At 49.9% G+C, this 21,098-nt stretch overlaps 1 protein-coding gene across 2 annotated transcripts in view; it reads right to left on the bottom strand.

Moving 5' to 3' along the window:
* CSPP1 (centrosome and spindle pole associated protein 1) overlaps positions 1-21,098 on the bottom strand; it is a 278,156-nt gene that overhangs the window by 119,114 nt on the left and 137,944 nt on the right. For both annotated transcript variants that reach the window (XM_075353210.1, XM_075353209.1), the window contains 3 exons: positions 15,349-15,439; positions 14,565-14,682; positions 3,816-3,963 (listed from right to left, as the gene is read on the bottom strand). In XM_075353210.1, the coding sequence (XP_075209325.1) occupies positions 3,816-3,963; positions 14,565-14,682; positions 15,349-15,439 (357 nt within the window). The remainder of the gene's footprint in view (positions 1-3,815; positions 3,964-14,564; positions 14,683-15,348; positions 15,440-21,098) is intronic.

Below are 21,098 nucleotides of genomic sequence, written 5' to 3' on the forward strand. Positions count from 1 at the left end.
GGGAATGCATCTCCTCTAGAGAAGCAGAGATGGCTTTGAGGGGAAAACGCGGCCCCCACCGCTTCATACACGGATTTGGCCAGAAGTTCAATCTGACGGTCAGTGGAATCCTTAAGGGAAGTGCCATCAGCCACCGACACAACGGTCCGAGCTGAGAGCCTAGACACCGGAGGGTCTACCTTTGGGGAGTGAGCCCACTCCTTGACCACCTCAGGTGGAAAGGGAAAACGGTCATCAGAACCACGCTTTGGGAAGCGTTTGTCAGGACAGGCCCTGGGTTTGGTCACAGCGGTCTGAAAACTGGAGTGGTTAAAGAACACACTCTTTACTCTCTTAGGCGAGGTAAACTGGTGCTTTTCTGCCAGAGAGGGTTGCTCCTCTGATACTGGCGGATTGAGATCCAGTACAGAATTAATGGAAGCAATCAAGTCACTAAGATCTGAGTCACCCTCGGAAAGATCAATGGGGCACATGGAGTTAGCCTCCGAGCCCCCTGTAAAGGCATCCTCCTCATCTTGCGAGTCAGCTCTTGAATCAGAGCCGCGGGATGAGGAGGGAGAGGAAACCCTGCGGCTCCTCTTAGGAGGACGGGGTCTGTGCCCCGATGATGAATCCTCTGTGAGCTCCGGTGGACGGAGGTCAGATGATAGGGATCCTAAAGGACCCTTAGTAAGAGCATTAGAGGCACCCTGTGAAGGGGGCTGATGCATATTCATCAAAGTCCTGGACAGAAGTCCAATGGACTCAGCAAAAGACTGGGAGTTAGACCTAGAGAAGGACTCTACCCAGGCCGGGGGTTAAGCCACAGGTGCAGAGGCAGCCGGAGAGACCACTGGGGGTGAGACTCCAGGCTGTGGCACCGCCAAGTTAGAGCAGACATCACAATGTGGATAGGTGCTCGGTTCAGGCAGCAGGAGCTTACATGCAGCGCATACAGTATAAAGCTTTGGTGCCTTGCTCCTCGTGTGAGACATACTGCTGGAGTGGGGTCAGCTTCTACAAAGAGAATGAACCCCAGGGAGTATATACAGAGGTCCACAACCAGAGACCGGCTGTGGCTTACCAGACCGCTGGAAGCGGTGTTGTGTGCCCTCCAGATCCCGAAGCCTGGACCTCCAATGCACAGCACCTCAGCAGGGATGCAGAGTGCAGGATGGCCCAGAGAAAATGGCCGCCGGAGCGAAGAGAGGGGGCGGGACGGGGGCGTCCCTGTAGGAAAGCGGGATATGGAGGGCCATAGAGACCTGCAGAGGAGGAGTCACGCCCAAGCAGTGGGGAGTGTCCCTCCCCTGTGCAGGACGGCTGCCGAGAGGAGCCGTGCCCGTCCCTCTGCATGAGTGACATGCGAGGGAATGGCCGCCGGTAACAGAAACTAGACCTCCGGCGAAGCCGGGGCCTAAATTTGAGCAGCGCGGCCGACGCGCAGGCACCATCGGCGTGGTTTTCGGGCGAAAGCCAGAGAACCGCCGGAAATGCCAAAATAAATACAACAAACCCACTCTCCCCATACAGTAAAGAACAGGGACCCCCAACATATGAATGTCTCAGGTACTTAGCTGCTGAGACGCAGGGCCAGGTCCCTGGGGATGAGTGCTCCGGTCCAGCAGAATCCTAAAGGGCTGTGGACGGAGACCGGTGTCCAGCCAGGCATGGAGACCGCGCTGGCTCCCACTTCAAGCCAGAGCCCAGGAGGGATGGTGAAGAAGCACGACATGTAAGGCTCCAGCCTTGGAAATCAACCTTACAACACCACCGACACAGTGGGGTGAGAAGGGACATGCCGGGAGTCCAGACGTGGACCCGCACTTCTTCAATCTCTTTCCAAAAAACAAAAAATCATATGAGAATGCACACAAAGCGATAAACTGGGACTGGCTCACCAGGGGGTGTATAAGCTCAGAGGGACGAGCTACACTTTTAAGTGTAGTACTTTGTGTGTCCTCCGGAGGCAGAAGCTAAACACCCAAGGTCTGGGTCTCCCAAAGGAACGATAAAGAAAAAGTGGAATAAAAAAACAAAACCTGAAAAAAAAATGGCTCCTAAAGTAATGGATTTACCATGTCAGTGGTTATATATGTATGTATATTTGTTTCTTCTTTTTTAACAAATGCAAAAAAGGGGGTGACTTAACCTTATATATTTTATTTTTTAATATTTGTAAACTTTTTAAACACGTTTTTAGCTGTGAGTATTGAACCTGTGATTGCGTGTGTGATTTCCATACTGTGCAGTCCCTTTAGCAATCTCATTTTAACGTGCACCTGTTATTGCAGGAAACTTTTCAAAATACGCTGTCATGTGTGTGTTACATGAGAAATAACACTATTTCTGGCCATTGTATACTGTATTTTCCTCTAATTTTCAGTTCTCCTGAACTAATGGGCATAGTATAACGGATGTTTACAGTTGCCACAAAGTCTGTGCATGTCTTTGCATTTACCAAGAAGGATTTTAGCCATTTTGTCAGAGTGCATTGTGAGTTGATTAGCCAAAGGGAGGGGAAGAAGTGTCCCATATGTGGAGAAAGAAGCAGATTTTGCTACTAAGTTATATAAAAAGGTTTCTTATATTCATATGTACCATTGATTTATGCAAAGTTTGTTGAAACAGCAGCAATCCTTTTAACCCCGTCTGTAGTCATGCATGCACCACACTAACACCAGATAAGAGACTTCATTATAGTCAATACAGTTTCGCCCGTCCCCACACTATTTCTTCCCAAACTTCCAATTTTAGCAGAGATTTCAAGTTAGTGCACACTCCTAATATCAGCTGCTTTGCAGCTAGAGATAACATAGTTTGCTGGATTACAGTAAAGGGGGCTTCGGTACCGATATCGCTAGCGAGCGTACTCCCCCCGTCGGTTGTGCGTCATGGGCAAATCACTGCCCGTGTCGCACAACATCGCTAACCCCCGTCACATGGACTTACCTGCCCTGCGACGTCGCACTAGCTGCCGATCTGCCTCCTTTCTAAGGGGGCGGGTCGTGCGGCGTCACATGGCAGCCGTCCAATAGAAGTGGAGGGGCGGAGATGAGCGGGACGTAACATCCCGCCCACCTCCTTCCTTCCTCATTGCCAGTGGAGGCAGGTAAGGAGATGTTCCTCGCTCCTGCGGTGTCACACACAGCGATGTGTGCTGCCGCAGGAACGACAAACAACCTCGTTACTCACCAGACGATATTTGGTGTTTGGACGACCTCTCCAAAACCAACGATTTTTACCACTTTTGCGATCGTTGTAGGTCGCTCATACGTGTAACACGCTGCAATGTTGCTAACGACGCGGATGTGCGTCACAAACACCGTGACCCCGACGATAAATCGTTAGCGATATCGCAGCGTGTAAAGCCCCCTCAAGTCTGCTTTTTTTCTGCACTTGACCATCAAAAAAATCCCTATCACCGATATGACCATGAGTCTCAAAAGTCCCCTATAACTGAAGGCAAAATCCGCATATAGGGGACAAGGTGACAATGAACAACTAAGATGTAATAAAAAATGTCTTATTTAAATAGAATAAAAAGATTATTTATTTTATTTCCTCTACTTGCTTCTGCACTTGCTGAAATTCTTGCAGGTCTATGTTACTAGCAGATCCAATCAGCACCACCAAAGCTTATAAACCCTCACAATTTCACAAATAAAATAAGGTATGTATTGGGAATCTATAGATGGTTAAATGCAAAATCATCCATCCAGTGTTGATCATACATCATCTTCTTTTGAGCAGCCAGATAAAATCCATTAGTACATACAGTGCCTGACAAATTTTATGTAATGTAGTCCTGTCACAGGCTGTTTAGGGGCACTTACTTATGAGATTTCCCTTCTGATCCTTCAGTGGCGCTCCTCCGCCTCCTTTACCCCACGGGTTATAGTTCTTCATATCTGCTTCCAGTTTAGCGTCATAATGTTCTCTTTCTTCTTTCTCCTTTCTGCGTCTGTCATTTCTTTCCCTTATCTGTACAGAAATCAATGCTTCAAATTAGTCTTATAACAGTGTTATGATTTGCATGGTAAAGTGTTGGAAATACTTTTGAACCATTAAAAGAGTGATTCCTATTTTGGACATTTAAGGTATATCGAAAAGACAGATGCATTTATCTCAAGTATGACCCCCATTGTGCACCAATGGGAATCAAGAGGTGGTTACATACTGTAAGCATAGCCGTCTCTTCATTTGTATGAAATTCCATAATCTGTAGAGCAAGTGTTCAGAAATTTTCCGAATTCCCACTTAAGTTACTGAAGTGAGCAACATATGGCATCTCTGCATTATTGATATCGCAGGTTTAAGCTCCCTATGAAGGCTAAAATTTAAGGTGACACAGTTTTAAAGTTGATTTTATAGTTATTCACCAATCACTAAGCCTTAAAAAGGGGCTAATCAGAATTCAGTCGGGTGCAATCAAGTTCTGGTGACGGTTTATGAGGGCTAGAGCAGCTGAGAGGTTCCCTTTAATGAGGTTGTCCACTACTGATCAACCCTAGCTCAACCGTTCACCCATGGGCGATTTTCCATTTTTTTTTTCCACCCTTTCTTCCAAGAGCCGTAACTTTTTTATTTTTCCGTTAATCTTGCCATATGAGGGCTTATTTTTTGCAGGATGAGTTGTACTTCTGAATGAAATCATTAGTTTTACCATATAGTGCACTGAAAAATGGCAAAAAAAATCAAAGTGTGAAAAAATTGCAAAAAAAAAAAAAGTGCGACTGCCTGATTGTTTTCGGGATATTTTATTCATTGTGTTCACTATATGGTAAAACTGATGTATTGGTGTGATGCCACAGGTCGGTACGAGTTCGTAGGCATGAAACATATATAGGTTTACTGTTATCTAAGGGGTTAAAGAATTCAGAGGTTTGTCCAAAAAAATGGAGCTCTTTTTGCAACATTTTACGCAATCCATAGCAATCTCATTTTTTGGGATCTATGGCTAAGTGACGGCTTATCTTTTGCGTCTCGAGCTGATGTTTTTAACGGTACCATTTTTGCGCAGATGCTACATTTTGATCGCCTGTTATCGCACCATGCACAAAATATACGGTGACCAAAAACAATGTAATTTTGCTGTTTGGAATTTTTTTTGCTGCTACGCCGTTTACCAATCAGGTAATTGATTATATATTTTGATAGATTTGGCGTTTCTGAACATGGCGCTACCAAATGTGTGTATAGTTTTTATTTTTTTAACCCTTTAAGTTTCAATGGGGGCGAATGAGGGGTGATTTGAACTTTTAGATTTTTTTATTTTACTAGTGCCCCCAAGGGGGTTATAAGGATCAACAGTCTGATCACTCCTATTTCTCCAGGTCACAGTTACACAGCTGAGATCTGCAGAGAAGCAGCTCTCCTATTACAAATGGCAGTCTGCCGGGTGTAAGAGGAAAGGACTCATGATATCTACAGGAGTCATCACATGACCCTGTACTACCATGACAACCATCGGATCCATGTGATCAGGTCACGACTTCCGATTGCGCCGGGTAAGTAAATGCTTACAGCGGCGTGCTGCTTCATCTCACTGTCACATTTTGACAGTGAGATGCAAGTGGTTAACAGGCACGAGTGGAACACGGATCCACTCGTGCTTGATAGCCGCACATGTCAGCTGTTCAAATCAGCCGACATGTGCAGGGATCGCTGCTGACTGCTCGCGGGGATTAACCTCACACCATCCATGACGTACCCAGTACTTCATGTGTCGTGAAGAGTTTAATTAACTTCAAGGCCGCATATAACATAGAAACAGCCAACCACAGAGGCCATTCCAGATATGTCTGCGCCACTTCTCACCGACAGTGATATGACATTACTGTGTCATCTTCTGCTGCAGCCTTTCCCATTGGGTTTGTCTAATAATAGACAACCCCTTTAAAATTGTGCCTCCTTGTATGTAAAACCGTTACGAAGTCATCAAGACGGTACAGTACCCTGGCCAAGGAACTGAGTTACCCTTACAAATACGCTGATTCTCTTTGGTTGATTGCTCCACAGCCTGGGGATGTTAGTGCAGATGTCTTTGATATCCTGCACATGCTCTTTTAGGGTTCAGGCACAAAACATCTCTGTCATGTGTCGCCAGGCTGTGCAGTGATCAAAAGATAATGGAGTGTTTACAAGGATGACTAGGTGACTCGGCCAGGATCCTGTACCGCACCGATGACTCGGGGTAAAGGTTTTACAAACAAGGAGGCAAATTTTCAATTTATAACTATGACAAAACAACTAATTGTGCAGCTTAGCCACAAATACCAATGTTATTATCATTCAATTGTATGCAAAATCATGGTGTCATATTAATAGACAATTTGATTATGTCATCCTTTTAAACTGCAGTAGATTTCTGCTATAATTTACATCACTTTCTGGCGCAGAGTATACATTTCATGGGGCTAAAGATGGCTAAGCCCTACACACAGAAAACTTGAGATTAAAATCGAAATAGTCCTTAAATTTTAAAAAAATATATTGAGATTATATTTTTTGCCAGGAGTAGCATTGCAGGCATACAAAACGTCAGCGTCTTTAATAAATTTGAGAAGCAGGCACATCCCCAGCTCCATCCATTTTAGTGGAGTTGCATTAAACTGGCGCGAAAACACTAAAACTTGCAAAACAACACTGTGCAAAAAAAATGTGCGCGTTTTCATATTTTTTATGCCAATTTTCTAATATAAAAGCTTTGATGAATCGGCCCCTAAGAGTTTGGTAGCACCGTAATCGCACTGACCAGGTGTATTATCTTACCACAAAAATGAACACAAAACCAACAAAGTTGGCAGAATTCTGAATTTTTTCAGTACTTTATATGATAAAGCGAATAGTGTCCATCAAAATTACAGCTCATCCGACAAAAAAAAAAAAATAGATTTTGGGTACTCACCGTAAAATCTCTTTCTTGGAGCCTTCATTGGGGGACACAGAGACCATGGGTTGTATGCTGCTGCCACTAGGAGGCGACACTAAGCAAAACAAGGAAAACTCCTCCTATGCAGTGTACACCCACCAACTGGCAATCATTCCTCAGTTAGTGAGAAAGCAATAGGAGACAACAGTGAAGAACGAACAATCTTACAGAAGTGAACCTTGAACTCAACATTCAACAGTAACATTGAACAGTAACATATGTCCAACACAAGGGCGGGTGCTGTGTCCCCCAATGAAGGCTCCAAGAAAGAGATTTTACGGTGAGTACCCAAAATCTACTTTTCTTTATCGCTTCATTGGGGGACACAGAGACCATGGGACGTCCTAAAGCAGTCCCACGGGTGGGTCTAATGTTACTCTCAGGGCTGGCCTCGGTCCACTGCAGCCTGCAGAACTCGTCTACCGAGGCTCGCATCGGAGGATGCGAAAGTGCTGACCCTGTAGAACTTTGTGAAAGTGTGGAGCGAAGACCAGGTGGCCGCTTTGAAAAGCTGCTACGCTTGAGCGTGGTGACGGAACCGCCCACGAGGCTCCCACCACCCTGGTGGAATGGGCCGTAATCCTGAGTGGCAGCGTTCTGCCTCTTACCCGGTAGGCTTCCAGTACGGCAGAGCGAATCCATCGCGTAATGGAGGACTTGGAGGCAGGTAGGCCTCTGCGCGGGCCGGACGAAAGCACAAAGAGGGAATCCGACCGTCTGAAATGAGACGTCCTTGAAATGTACAAGCGGAGAGCTCTGACCAAGTCCAGCTTGTGGAGAAGAACCTCACGAGGGTGCGAAGGGTTCGGACAAAAGGAGGGAAGAACAATGTCCTCGTTAAGATGGAAAGAGGAGACCACCTTGGGCAAAAAGGAAGGTACCGGACGGAGGACTACCTTATCCTGGTGGAAGACAAGATATGGAGAGCGGCAGGAAAGCGCCGCTAGTTCAGATACCCGCCTGATTGACGTGATGGCAACTAAGAAGGTGACCTTCCAAGAGAGGAACGATAGAGACACCTCCTGCATAGGTTCGAAGGGGGAATGCTGGATAGCAGACAGAACCAGGTTGAGGTCCCAGGGCTCCACCGGAGGCTGAATGGGGGGCACCGCATGATCAGCCCCCTGAATGAATGTGCGAACCTGTGAGCGAGAGGCAATCCTCTTTTGAAAGAGAATGGAAAGAGCAGACACTTGGCCCTTGAGGGAGCTGAGTGCTAACCCAGCATCCAGACCAGACTGCAGGAAGGACAACAGAACTGGCAAGGAGAAGGTCATGGCTGTGACCTGGTTAGCTTCGCACCAGCGGAAATAGGCCTTCCACGTACGGTGGTAGATGCGGGAAGAGGAAGGCTTCCGTGCTTTGATCATTGTCTGGATGACCCTTTCTGAGAATCCTGAGGAAGTTAGTACTGCGGCTTCAACAGCCATGCCGTTAAATTGAGCGACTGTGAATTCTGGTGAAGAAAAGGTCCCTGAGTGAGAAGGTCCTGGACGTCTGGAAGTCTCCACGGAACGTCGGCGAGAAGGTGCACGAGCTCTGCATACCACGGGCGACGGGGCCAATCTGGGGCCACGAGAATCACCGGAACTCCTTCCGCCTTGATCTTCTTGACTAGCTTGGAGATAAGCGGAAGCGGAGGAAAGAGGTACAGCAGAGAGAACTGCGACCAGGGGATCGCTAGGGCGTCCGTTGCGAGCGCCAGTGGGTCTCTTGCTCTGGAGACGAACTGGGGCACCTTGTGATTCCACCAGGAGGCCAGGAGATCCACGTCGGGGGTCCCCCACCTGGAACAGATCTGCTGGAAGATTCTGGGATTGAGGGACCACTCTCCCGCGTCGAGGCCTTCTCGGCTGAGGAAGTCGGCGGCCCAATTGTCCACACCCGGGATGTGGACCGCCGAAATCGCTGGGATGTTCTGTTCGGCCCAGTCGAGGATTTGAGATACCTCTCTCATCGCCGCTCGGCTGCGTGTTCCGCCCTGATGGTTTATGTAGGCCACAGTGGTTGCATTGTCGGACTGCACCCGAACTGGGTGTCCGCGAAGCAGAGCCTTCCAATGAAAGAGAGCTAGGCGAACTGACCTGAGTTCCAAGATGTTGATGGGAAGCTTGGTTTCCGGCTCGGTCCAGCGACTCTGAACTGTGAGGTCCTGGAATGTGGCTCCCCATCCTAGCAGGCTGGCGTCTGTCGTGATGACCTTCCATCGAAGGGGAAGAAATGATCTCCCTTGGAGGGTGAGAGGAGAGCGTTTCCACCATTCCAATGACTCTCTGACTCGAGGAGGGATCGCAATTGGCCGATTCAGGGAGTGAAGACACTTGTCCCATGTTGCTAGAAGGAGACCCTGAAGAGGGCGACTATGGAATTGACTGTAGGACACCGCTTCCATTGATGCCACCATCTTCCCGAGAATGCTCATGCAGTATCGAAGGGAGCAACGGGGTGCGCGTTGGAGCTTCCAAATCCCCCTGAGGATAGCTGATAGCTTGTCCTTGGGCAGAAGAACCCTCGCCTGCGTGGTGTCGAAGATCATGCCGAGGAATGAGATGCGTTGAGCCGGGATCAGAGATGACTTTTGTCTGTTGATCAACCAGCCGAGACGGGTTAGAGTATCCAGAGTGATGTTGAGACTGTCGCGGCACTCCGACGCCGAGGGAGCCTTGATCAAAATGTCGTCCAGGTACGGGATGGCTATAATTTCCCGGGTCCGAAGAATAGCCATGACAGTAGCCATCACCTTGGTGAAGACTCTGGGAGCTGTCGAGAGCCCGAATGGGAGAGCATTGAACTGAAAGTGTTGCTCCTGGACCACGAAGCGTAAGAATCTCTGATGAGCTGGAAAGATTGGGATGTGGAGATAGGCGTACTGGATGTCCACCGAGCAAAGGAACTCCCTGGGTTCCATGGACGCTATCACTGAGCGCAGAGACTCCATGCGGAATCGCCGGAGACGGACCCGCCTGTTGAGGCGCTTGAGATCCAAAATGGGGCGGACTGTGCCATTCTTCTTCGGTACCATGAAGAGGTTTGAATAAAAACCCCGGAATCTGTCTTGAGGGGGGACGGGGGTGATGACCCCAGAGTCTCGCAAGGACTGGATGGCTGCGAAGAAGCCCTTGGTGAGGGAGGGATCCTTGGGGGGTTTGGACTTGACGAAGCGTGAGCATGGGAGAGAAGAAAACTCTATCTTGCAGCCGTGAGAGACGACGTCTCGAACCCAGGCGTCGTCTATCACGGAAAGCCACGTGCTTCTGAACATGCGGAGACGACCGCCGACCCTGGATGAGGATCCGGGGACGGGAGCCCAGTCATGCGGAGGAGAATCTGTTGGATCTGGAGCTGGAGGGCTTGGACTGCTGGCCACGGGAACGCCAGGACCGCCAGTGGGGTGTTGCCTTAAAGGAGGGCTTCCGTCTCTCCTGACGTGCTGGGGACCGCTCCCGACGTGTGTTGGAGTTGGTAGAAAATTGACGAAAAGGGCGAAAGGGAAAAGCCCGCCGCTTTGGAGGGGCACGGGTGATCCTCTGTTGGGGAAGGAAGGTACTCTTTCCCCCCGTAGCCTCAGAGATGATCTTGTCCAGCTTTTCTCCGAAGAGTCTGGCCCCAAAAAAGGGAAGACTGGAGAGAGACTTTTTGGATGCTGAGTCCGCGTTCCATGCTTTAAGCCACAGGGCTCTGCGGATTGCAGTAATGTTGCCGGCTGCCAGGGCAGCGGAAGCAGCAGAGTCGAGGGACGCAGCGACTAGATACTTTCCGACATGTGCGATCTGATCTGCCAGATCTGCCAGCTCGGGGCTGGGAGCGTCAGCCAGGATACCACGCCGAAGGAGCTTTGCCCAGGCGGAGACAGCCTTGGAGACCCAGGTGGATGCAAAGGCTGGAGTGATGGCAGAGCCGGAGGCTTCAAAGGCCGACCTGGCTAAGGTTTCTCTGGTCCTGTCCGAGGGATCCTTCAGGGAGGCGCCATCGGACAGCGGTAGGGTGGTGCTGGACGAGAGTCGGGAGATCGGAGGATCCACTGAAGGGGCCACTGACCACTTCTGAAGAAGTTCCGGTGGAAAGGGATAAAGGACCTGTGCCTGCTTGCGCTTCTGGAAACGCTTGTCGGGATGTTCCCACTGTCTGGAGAAAACATCCTCAAACTCCCTGTGGTTGCCAAAGCTTCTTGGCAGCTTCTTGGCCCTTTTGAAAGGGACTGATTGACTGGTAGGAGCCGGATCTACATCCTTCACCTCTAGGGTCTGATTGACAGCAATGACCAGACTGTCCATCATACCGGTCAGCTTGGAGATATGTTCAGAGTCCAGATCGGAGTCAGAAGCAGAGTCCTGGTCCGAATCTGGGGCTGCCACAGAAGAGGTAGGAGACAGAGAGCGTGATGCTCTGGAGGCCATAGCGGGGCTAGGGGAGCTGGAGGATTACCCCGATAGGGACCGCTTCCTAGACCTCCTGTGTGTTCTGCCCTGCCGGGCTGGAGGCGCTGCGGGCTCAGACTCGCTCTGGGTCACCGGGGGGACTCCAGAGGAGGAGGCGGGCAGACGCTCTATGGCCGAGGCTAAGGTTTGAGACATCTTAGTTAGGTTGTCCACGGACTGAGAAAGAGCTGAGGCCCACCCAGGCATGGGGGCCGAGTCCTCGTTACGGGCGGTGGGGGGCTCCGTAGTAGTCATGCTAGGGGTGCTACAGGCTAGGCAGATGGGGGAGGACTGCCCTGAGGGAAACTTTTTTAGACAAGAGGTGCAGGCGAAGTGAAGCACTATGGCCTGTGGCTGAGAGCGGGTCACTCTTGTGCTGGACATGGGACAGCAGGGAGAGAGAAAGGATAGAGCAGAGGATGCCAGGCGGATGGGGACTGGGGAAGGAGCTGCCTCCCAGTGGCAGAGCTTACCCAGACTCTGGCGTCCTGTGTATGCTGGTGCTGCTGTCTGAAGCTGGCGCTGTGTCCTGAAGCTGCAGGCTGAGGGAGCAGAGGTGGGGGCTCCGGAGGGCTGCAGGTTAGTCTGTGGGGAGCTGCACCGGAACGCTGCCGCTGCCCAGAAGGGTCTCAGGCTGTGATGGGCTGAGGAGTCCGGGCTGGGGGAGGAGCGGTAAAGAAGCGCGAAAAAACGGCGCGCTGCAGGGAGCCGGGATTGGCTGGGTGTAAGGAGAGCCGGGAGTGGGCATAAAGAGCGCGCAGAGGCCTGCAGGGAATGGCTGCTAGAGCGGGCGGGCCTGCTGGAAAGGAAGGACCCGTGCGATAGGCCGGCCGGGAGGGGGCGTGGCCGGATGGGAGCTAGGCCTGAAGAGAAATCGGGGGCTAAATTTTTGGGATGAGACCGCAGGGGGAGCCGAGAACGGCGCCGAGGACAAGAGCGGGGACAGAGCCTGTATAAAGGAGGATCTGACCAGGGGTAAGCTAAAGCTATGGGTCCTAATCCCTTCTTTTACCTCCTTTTTTTTTTTTTTTTTTTAGAACGGAGCCCCCCATGACCCGGGACAAGGGATGGGTACCTGTCCCGAAGGCTGATAGTCCTCCTGATCCTGGCTTGATCCTGGCGTCCTGGGAAATACATAGGGAGACGAGTATCTTCCGGTGATTTTTCGTCTCCCCTCCCTGATCAGGCCGGCTATGGAGGGCGAGCATGCAGGGGGAGGGGGGCAAGGACCATCCGCCTGTCCCTCTGTGCGGATGCACCCCAAACAGTCTTGAGAGTGTTAGGGGGGTAGGGTCCTGCCAGACAGACACGGAGGACAACGGAAGTGGCGGACGGACCCCACTTCTGTGCGACCGGTCTCTAGGGGGGAGAGCAGGGTGAGCTATTACACCCTGTCGCCCGACGAGCTGTGTCTGAAACGAAAAAGGGGAGAAATTAAAAATACAAACCTAAGGGGCTGGGAGCAGCCCCAAGTGTGTCCACCTCCTATGGACACTAAGCTTATTCTGGGGAACAATTGCCAGTTGGTGGGTGTATACTGCATAGGAGGAGTTTTCCTTGTTTTGCTTAGTGTCGCCTCCTAGTGGCAGCAGCATACAACCCATGGTCTCTGTGTCCCCCAATGAAGCGATAAAGAAAAAAGAGGCCAATGTACGGCTACAGCTATGAAAACATATTAAAAGTAATGGCTCTTGGAAAAAGGGAAGGGAAAAAAAATTGGTGGAAATCAGAAAAATAAAAATGGGCTGTCTTTAAAAGGTGCATTCTCAAGTTGTTCAACTGCTTTAATTAGTTAAACAGCATGAAAATAAGCAAGTTTGCAATTGACTTGCTTTTTCTATCTGCAGTCATTTTCCTCCAGTGAGAGAATTTATCATTTATAGAGTACAGCTGGTTTCTATGGAGCCTGGCCTTAAGTGCTTGGCCAAGAGTGCACAGGAGAGGGGTTAACTCTTAACATCCTAGTCAACTCTCTCTTGTCCATTGATTTAATCACTGCTCTCACTGTCCAGACCTGTGTGCTTGTTCAAATGCCTTCATATATTAAAGTGTAAATATAGTGATAATCGTTTAGATTCAGAACAAACCACTGAGAGCTAAATGTGTTATAGCAGGACTTGTGCTGGACTTTAAGCTACATTCCCACAAATGCTGAAGATTTTCTTTAGTATTTCTGCACTTATGTAAATTAGGTTACTGCGTTTTGTATTTTTTCTTCATTGTGTTTCGATCACGTTTTTGCAGCTGCAGTTTTTGTCCTGTTTTGGTATGTTATACTTTAAATAAAGCTGCTTTGTTTTTGATACTTCCTGGTATTTGGCTTTGAAAAAACATTATTGATACAGTCGTGTGAGTATTACATGCATTTATTATGTGTGTCGACAGCAAAAATGCGCTAAAAATGCATGTTCGTTTTTAGCTGCGGATTTTCTGCATCTGATGCTAGTTTATGGGAAAAATCAGTTCTATTCACCAGAGCTGTCACTCCAGGAGTAGAGCCCACACGGCTAGATACCAGGAAGTAGGAAGACTGTAAAGTGCTTGTCAGTAACATACTGCCATGTGGTCCATGAGCTAAGGGGGCCCAGAGCCAGCGCCCTGCACACCCATTCAACTGTGTCGGCATCCTGGATGCGGACACTATTGAAATCAATGAGGAAAAAGTGAGATCTGCGCTTCCTCCTCGCTCATTCACCCTTGACGTCTGACATCTCAGCGTAGGGAGCACGATGACGTCACTACAGCACTCCCGCTGTGCTGAGATAAGCAGAACTGCAGACCTCTCACAACAGGCAGGAGCAGCGGGGGAACAGTAGGAGGTGAGTATTTTATTTCATTTTTTTTATCAATTAATACACTTGTGGCCATAATGATATACTGTAATGAAGACTGTGAGGCGTGCAATATACCATATGGAGGAATATGGGATGTGCATAATACGATATGCAGGACCTTGCAGTGCGTAATATACGATAATGGTGCAATGAAAGGGAATCTAGGGGCTTCAGTAGGAGGGACATTACTTTGTAAGGGCTGCAAAGTTGTGAAATATCCTCTGCTGTGACCCAGCAGAAAATTATTATTATTATTTATTTTTTTTGGGGGTGGGAGGTTGGCAATTAGAATTTTCTGCAATAGGGACCTATGATTTCTATGTATGCTCCCTGAGGATGTATTACTTTGAACTGCAAGAGAAAACATGAGAATACCCTATAAGTGGTTAAAAGACAAACCTGACGTTCCAGATCTTCCTGATACGAAAGAACAGCCTCTCGGGTCTGCCGAGGCCTTTCTTCTGGAAATGTTCCTAAACTGGCCCCTCTTCCAGCACCCGGCCTCTGTTTATTATCCCTGTGAGACGTAAAAATTATTTCTTCCCTACTATGTTTTCATTGACTTTACATTTTTAGAACATAAAAAAAAAAGTAAAAAAAACAAATAAAAAGTGAAAGCATAAAAACATACACCAACCAAATAGGAGTTGTGGCCAATAGAAAGACACGTAATCTGGTAACGTGACAGCAATGTGACACTTGCTTTAGGTGTGCCAGGCAGATGGAATAACATATATTTCTCAATAAAACCTTAAAAGGTCCAATAATAAAGAGGCTCATACTTGGAGCATCTGTATCACTTCATGTCCTCATATATATGTATGATAACTTGTCCATTGTGTTATGAAGAAGAGCTGTCAAATTCTCCAGACACATCTTTAGAATGTGAATATAGGTCATCTTTGGAAGATGGGGCTCAGCAGCACTGGAAGAGTGTTATTACTTAGCCGCTGTTAGGATGAGGAAGAACAGTCTGGCAACCCCCCATATGCTTCGGGGGGTATATTTAAAAGTTAGGTGGCCAAATCCAAACGTTCAATAGACATTGGAATCCCCCGCAAACCAAAATGAATATCAACTACTGTTGAAGCAATGCTCCATTAAAGCCCAGAACATTGTGTATAATCAAAGCTGTGAAAATGTGAGCTAGAGATAAAATAGGACTTAGAACATAGTTACTTACGGAGGGTGATGCCCTGGATAAAGCGGGGTGACATGTGTGGCAGGCATGTTAATACCTACAGGAGCCTGCGTAGCCATCATACCTGGAGCATCTATGTAAAGAGCAAGAAATTCATGAATTGAGTAACAGATTATCTGAAATTTCACAAATCAGGGGGTGGAAAAAAGAGAATTTTGTTACTTACCGTAAATTCTTTTTCTTATAGTTCCGTATTGGGAGACCCAGACCATGGGTGTTTAGCTTCTGCCTCCGGAGGACACACAAAGTACTACAATTAAAAGTGTAGCTCCTCCCTCTGAGCTTATACACCCCCTGGTAGCCAGTCCTAGCCAGTTTAGTGCAAAAGCTGAAGGAGAATAGCCACCCACAAGTAAAACAGAGCAAGAACCGGAACAACCGGAGACTCTGTCCACGACAACAGCCGGTGATAACACGCGGAACAAGAAATTGCCAACAGGCAACAGGGAGGGAGCTGGGTCTCCCAATACGGAACTATAAGAAAAAGAATTTACGGTAAGTAACACAATTCTCTTTTTCTTTATCGTTCCTTTGGGAGACCCAGACCAGGGAACGTTCCAAAGCTGTCCCTGGGTGGGAATAAACAGAAAAAACTAAGAAGTAGGCGGAGCCTAACTTCACAAGTGGGCGACAGCCGCCTGAAGGATGCGTCTGCCCAAGCTCGCATCTGCCGAAGCATGAGCATGCACTTGGTAGTGCTTCGAAAAGGTATGCAGGCTAGTCCAAGTGGCAGCCTGACAGACTTGTTGAGCCGTAGCCTGGTGCCTAAAAGCCCAAGAGGCACCGACAGCTCTGGTCGAGTGTGCTTTGATCCCCGGCGGGGGAGGCACCTGAGTACTCTGGTAGGCGTCCGAAATGGTCGATCTAATCCAACGGGCCAAGGTCGGCTTAGAAGCAGAGAGACCCTTGCGCCGCCCTGTGGTTAGCACAAAAAGAGAGGTGCACCGCCTAAGTGCAGCGGTGCGAAACACATAGATCCGGAGAGCACGCACCAGATCCAGAGTATGCAGCGCTTTCTCAAAGCGATGAACAGGGGCCGGACAGAAGGAAGGCAAGGAAATATCCTGGTTAAGGTGGAAGGGAGAGACCACCTTAGGAAGAAAGTCCGGGGTCAGACAGAGAACTACCTTGTCTTGGTGAAAAACCAAAAAAGGTGACTCCGAGGAGAGCGCAGCCAAATCAGAGACTCTCCTGAGAGAAGTTATGGCAACTAGAAAGGCCACCTTTTGAGAAAGACGATACAAAGAAACCTCCCTAAGGGGCTCGAAAGGGGGTTTCTGCAATACCGTGAGGACCAAGTTAAAGGGAACCTGTCATCAGAAATTTCGCCCAAAAGCTAAAAGATTCCCCCTCTGCAGCTCCTGGGCTGCATTCTAGGAAGGTCCCTGTTATTATTGTGCCCCATGTGAGACCAAAATAAAGCCTTTATAAAGTTCTACCTTTTTGTATGCAGCTTCTGTAAATCTGTCACGGGGGCGGGCTCTCTGCCGTCCGTTATTTTGCCCCCTGGTCCTGTACGCCGCCCCCATCGCTCCTTTCCATATCTGATGCACCGCCCACTGCTCCAGCCATCCCCACGCATGCCCAGTGCCAGTCTCACAGGACTGAGCAGAGTGAACGCTGGTGACGTGTGCGCAGGCAAGTGATTATGGACGGGACTGTGACATTTATCAGCAAGTACCCGGCCATAATCTCGTGAGCGCGCAAACCTCTCCAGCATTCACACTGAGCTCAGTGTAGATGCTAGACTGTATGGGCTGCTTCCAGGGATGACGTCCCTTTGTCACGTGATAGGGGCGTGTTCGAAATACTATCACATGACAAAGGGACGTCATCCCTGGAAGCAGCCCATACAGTCTAGCATCTACACTGAGCTCAGTGTGAATGCTGGAGAGGTTTGCGCGCTCACGAGATTATGGCCGGGTACTTGCTGATAACAGTCACAGTCCCGTCCATAATCACTTGCCTGCGCACACGTCACCAGCGTTCACACTGCTCAGTCCTGTGAGACTGGCACTGGGCATGCGTGGGGATGGCTGGAGCAGTGGGCGGTGCATCAGATATGGAAAGGAGCGATGGGGGCGGCGTACAGGACCAGGGGGCAAAATAACGGACGGCAGAGAGCCCGCCCCCGTGACAGATTTACAGAAGCTGCATACAAAAAGGTAGAACTTTATAAAGGCTTTATTTTGGTCTCACATGGGGCACAATAATAACAGGGACCTTTCTAGAATGCAGCCCAGGAGCTGCAGAGGGGGAATCTTTTAGCTTTTGGGCGAAATTTCTGATGACAGGTTCCCTTTAAGGTCCCAGGGATCCAAGGGCCGCCGATAAGGCGGAATGATGTGAGACGCACCTTGCATGAAGGTGCGGACCTGAGCCAGCCGGGCGAGACGCCGCTGGAACAGCACTGATAGAGCTGAGACTTGTCCCTTGAGAGAGTTGAGGGACAGTCCTAGCTGCAGACCGGACTGTAAAAAAGACAGAAGGGTCGGCAACGAGAATGGCCAAGGAGAATGGCCGGAAGAGCGACACCAGGACAGGAAAATTTTCCAAGTCCTGTGATAGATCTTGACGGAGGAAGACTTACGGGCCCGAGTCATAGTGGAGATGACTTCAGGAGGAATACCAGAAGCCGTCAAAATCCAGGACTCAAGAGCCACGCCGTCAATTGGAGTGTCGCAGAATTCGGGCGGAAAAACGGACCTTGCGAGAGCAGGTCTGGACGGTCCGGAAGATGTGCAATGAGGATGACTCGACGGCCCTCCATTCTGATCTTGCGCAGGACTCTGGGCAAGAGAGCTAGAGGGGGAAACACGTAGGACAGACGAAACTGGGACCAGTCTTGAACCAGAGCATCCGCGGCGAAGGCCTGAGGATCGTGGGAGCGAGCCACGTAAACCGGAACCTTGTTGTTGTGACGGGATGCCATTAGGTCCACGTCCGGAGTGCCCCACTTGCGGCAGATTGACTGAAACACTGCCGGGTGCAGGGACCACTCGCCACCGTCCACGGATTGACGGCTGAGATAATCTGCCTCCCAGTTTTCTACGCCAGGGATGAGGACTGCGGATATGGTGGACTTGGAGTCCTCCGCCCATTGAAGAATGCGTTGGACCTCCAACATTGCCAGGTGGCTGCGTGTCCCGCCTTGGTGATTGATGTAGGCAACCGCTGTCGCATTGTCTGACTGGTCTCGAATGTGCCTGCCCGCCAACAGGTGGTGAAAGGCTAGGAGAGCTAGAAGCACAGCTCTGGTTTCCAGCACATTGATTGAAAGGGCTGACTCGGACGGAGTCCAAGTGCCCTGTGCTCTGTGGTGGAGATGTACCGCTCCCCAGCCGGATAGGCTGGCATCCGTGGTGAGAATCACCCAGGACGGAGTCAGGAAGGAGCGCCCTTGGGACAGGGAGAGGGGTCGAAGCCACCACTGAATAGAGCTCCTGGTCCGTGGCGACAGAGCCACTAACCTCTGTAAGGAGGAAGGCCGCTTGTCCCAACAGCGGAGAATGTCCAGCTGCAGAGGACGCAGATGGAACTGGGCAAAGGGAACCGCCTCCATGGAGGCCACCATTTGACCCAGCACCTGCATCAGGCGCCTGAGGGAATAACGGCGGGGCCTCAGGAGAGAGCGCACCGCTAGCCGGAGAGACTGCTGTTTGATTAAGGGCAACTTCACAACTGCCGGCAAAGTCTCGAACTGCATCCCTAGGTACGTGAGACTCTGGGTCGGAGTCAGAGTGGATTTGGGAAGATTGACAATCCACCCGAATTGGGCTAGGGTGGCGAGAGTGAGCGAAACACTCCGCTGACAATCTGCGCTGGATGTACCCTTGACCAGAAGGTCGTCCAGATAAGGAAGCACTGCTAACCCCTGGAGGTGCAGGACTGCAAGCACTGCCGCCATGACCTTGGTGAATACCCGAGGGGCCGTGGCTAACCCGAAGGGGAGAGCCACGAATTGGAAATGATCCTCTCCTATCGCAAAACGTAACCAACGCTGATGTGACACTGCGATTGGCACATGCAGATAGGCATCTCTGATGTCGATGGACGCCAGGAACTCCCCTTGGGTCATAGAGGCAATGACTGATCGCAGAGACTCCATGCGAAAATGCCGCACCCGGACATGCTTGTTGAGAAGCTTGAGATCCAGGATGGGCCGGAAGGTACCGTCCTTTTTTGGAACTAGGAAGAGATTTGAGTAAAAACCTCTGAACTGTTCCTGAGCGGGAACTGGGACAATCACTCCGTTTGCCTGCAAGGACGCCACGGCGTGCGAGAAGGCGGCGGCCTTGGAGCAGGGGGGAGTTGAGAGAAAGAAGGGAATTTTGTTACTTACCGTAAATTCCTTTTCTTCTAGCTCTTATTGGGAGACCCAGACGATTGGGTATAGCTACTGCCCTCCGGAGGCCACACAAAGCACTACACCAAAAAGTGCAAGGCCCCTCCCCCTCTGGCTATACCCCCCCGTGGTATCACGGGTTCTCCAGTTTTAGTGCCAAAGCAAGAAGGAGGAAGCCAATAACTGGTTTAAACAAATTAACTCCGAATAACGTCGGAGAACTGAAAAACCGTTCAACATGAACAACATGTGTACCCGCAAACAACCAAGAAATCCCGAAGGACAACAGGGCGGGTGCTGGGTCTCCCAATAAGAGCTAGAAGAAAAGGAATTTACGGTAAGTAACAAAATTCCCTTCTTCTTCAGCGCTCTATTGGGAGACCCAGACGATTGGGACGTCCAAAAGCTGTCCCTGGGTGGGTAAAGAGATACCTCATGTTAGAGCTGCAAAAACAGCCCTCCCCTACGGGGATGTCACTGCCGCCTGCAGGACTCTTCTACCTAAGCTGGCATCCGCCGAAGCATAGGTATGCACCTGATAATGTTTGGTGAAAGTGTGCAGACTCGACCAGGTAGCTGCCTGGCACACCTGTTGAGCCGAAGCCTGGTGTCGTAGCGCCCAGGACGCACTCACGGCTCTGGTTGAATGGGCTTTCAGCCCTGAAAGAACCGGAAGCCCTGCAAAACGGTAGGCTTCCAGAATTGGTTCTTTGATCCATCGAGCCAGGGTGGCTTTAGAAGCCTGCAACCTCTTGCGCGTACCAGCGACAAGGGCATCGGAACGGCGTACGGGCGCCGTGCGGGAAATGTAGATTCTGAGTGCTCTCACCAGATCTAGCAAACGTAAATCATTCTCATACCGGTGAACCGGATGAGGACAAAAGGACGGTAAGGAGATATCCTGATTAAGATGAAACGAGGATACTACCTTAGGGAGAAACTCCGGAATGATGCGCAGCACTACCTTGTCCTGGTGAAACACCAGGAAGGGAGCCTTGGATGACAGAGCTGCCAGCTCAGACACTCGCCGAAGCGATGTGATCGCAACGAGAAACGCCACCTTCTGTGACAGGCGAGAAAAGGAAACTTCCTTCAGAGGCTCGAAAGGCGGCTTCTGGAGAGCAACTAGAACCCTGTTCAGATCCCATGGATCCAACGGCCGCTTGTACGGGAGTACGATATGACAAACCCCCTGCGGGAACGTGCGCACCTTAGAAAGACGTGCTAGACGCTTCTGAAAAAACACGGATAGTGCTGAGACTTGCCCTTTGAGGGAGTCTAGCGACAAGCCCTTTTCTAACTCCTATTGTAGGAAGGAAAGAAAGATAGGCAATGCAAATGGCCAGGGAGACACTCCCTGAGTAGAGCACCAGATTAAGAAAATCTT

This window comes from Anomaloglossus baeobatrachus, chromosome 6 (assembly GCF_048569485.1).
Source record: "Anomaloglossus baeobatrachus isolate aAnoBae1 chromosome 6, aAnoBae1.hap1, whole genome shotgun sequence".
NCBI lineage: Eukaryota > Metazoa > Chordata > Amphibia > Anura > Aromobatidae > Anomaloglossus > Anomaloglossus baeobatrachus.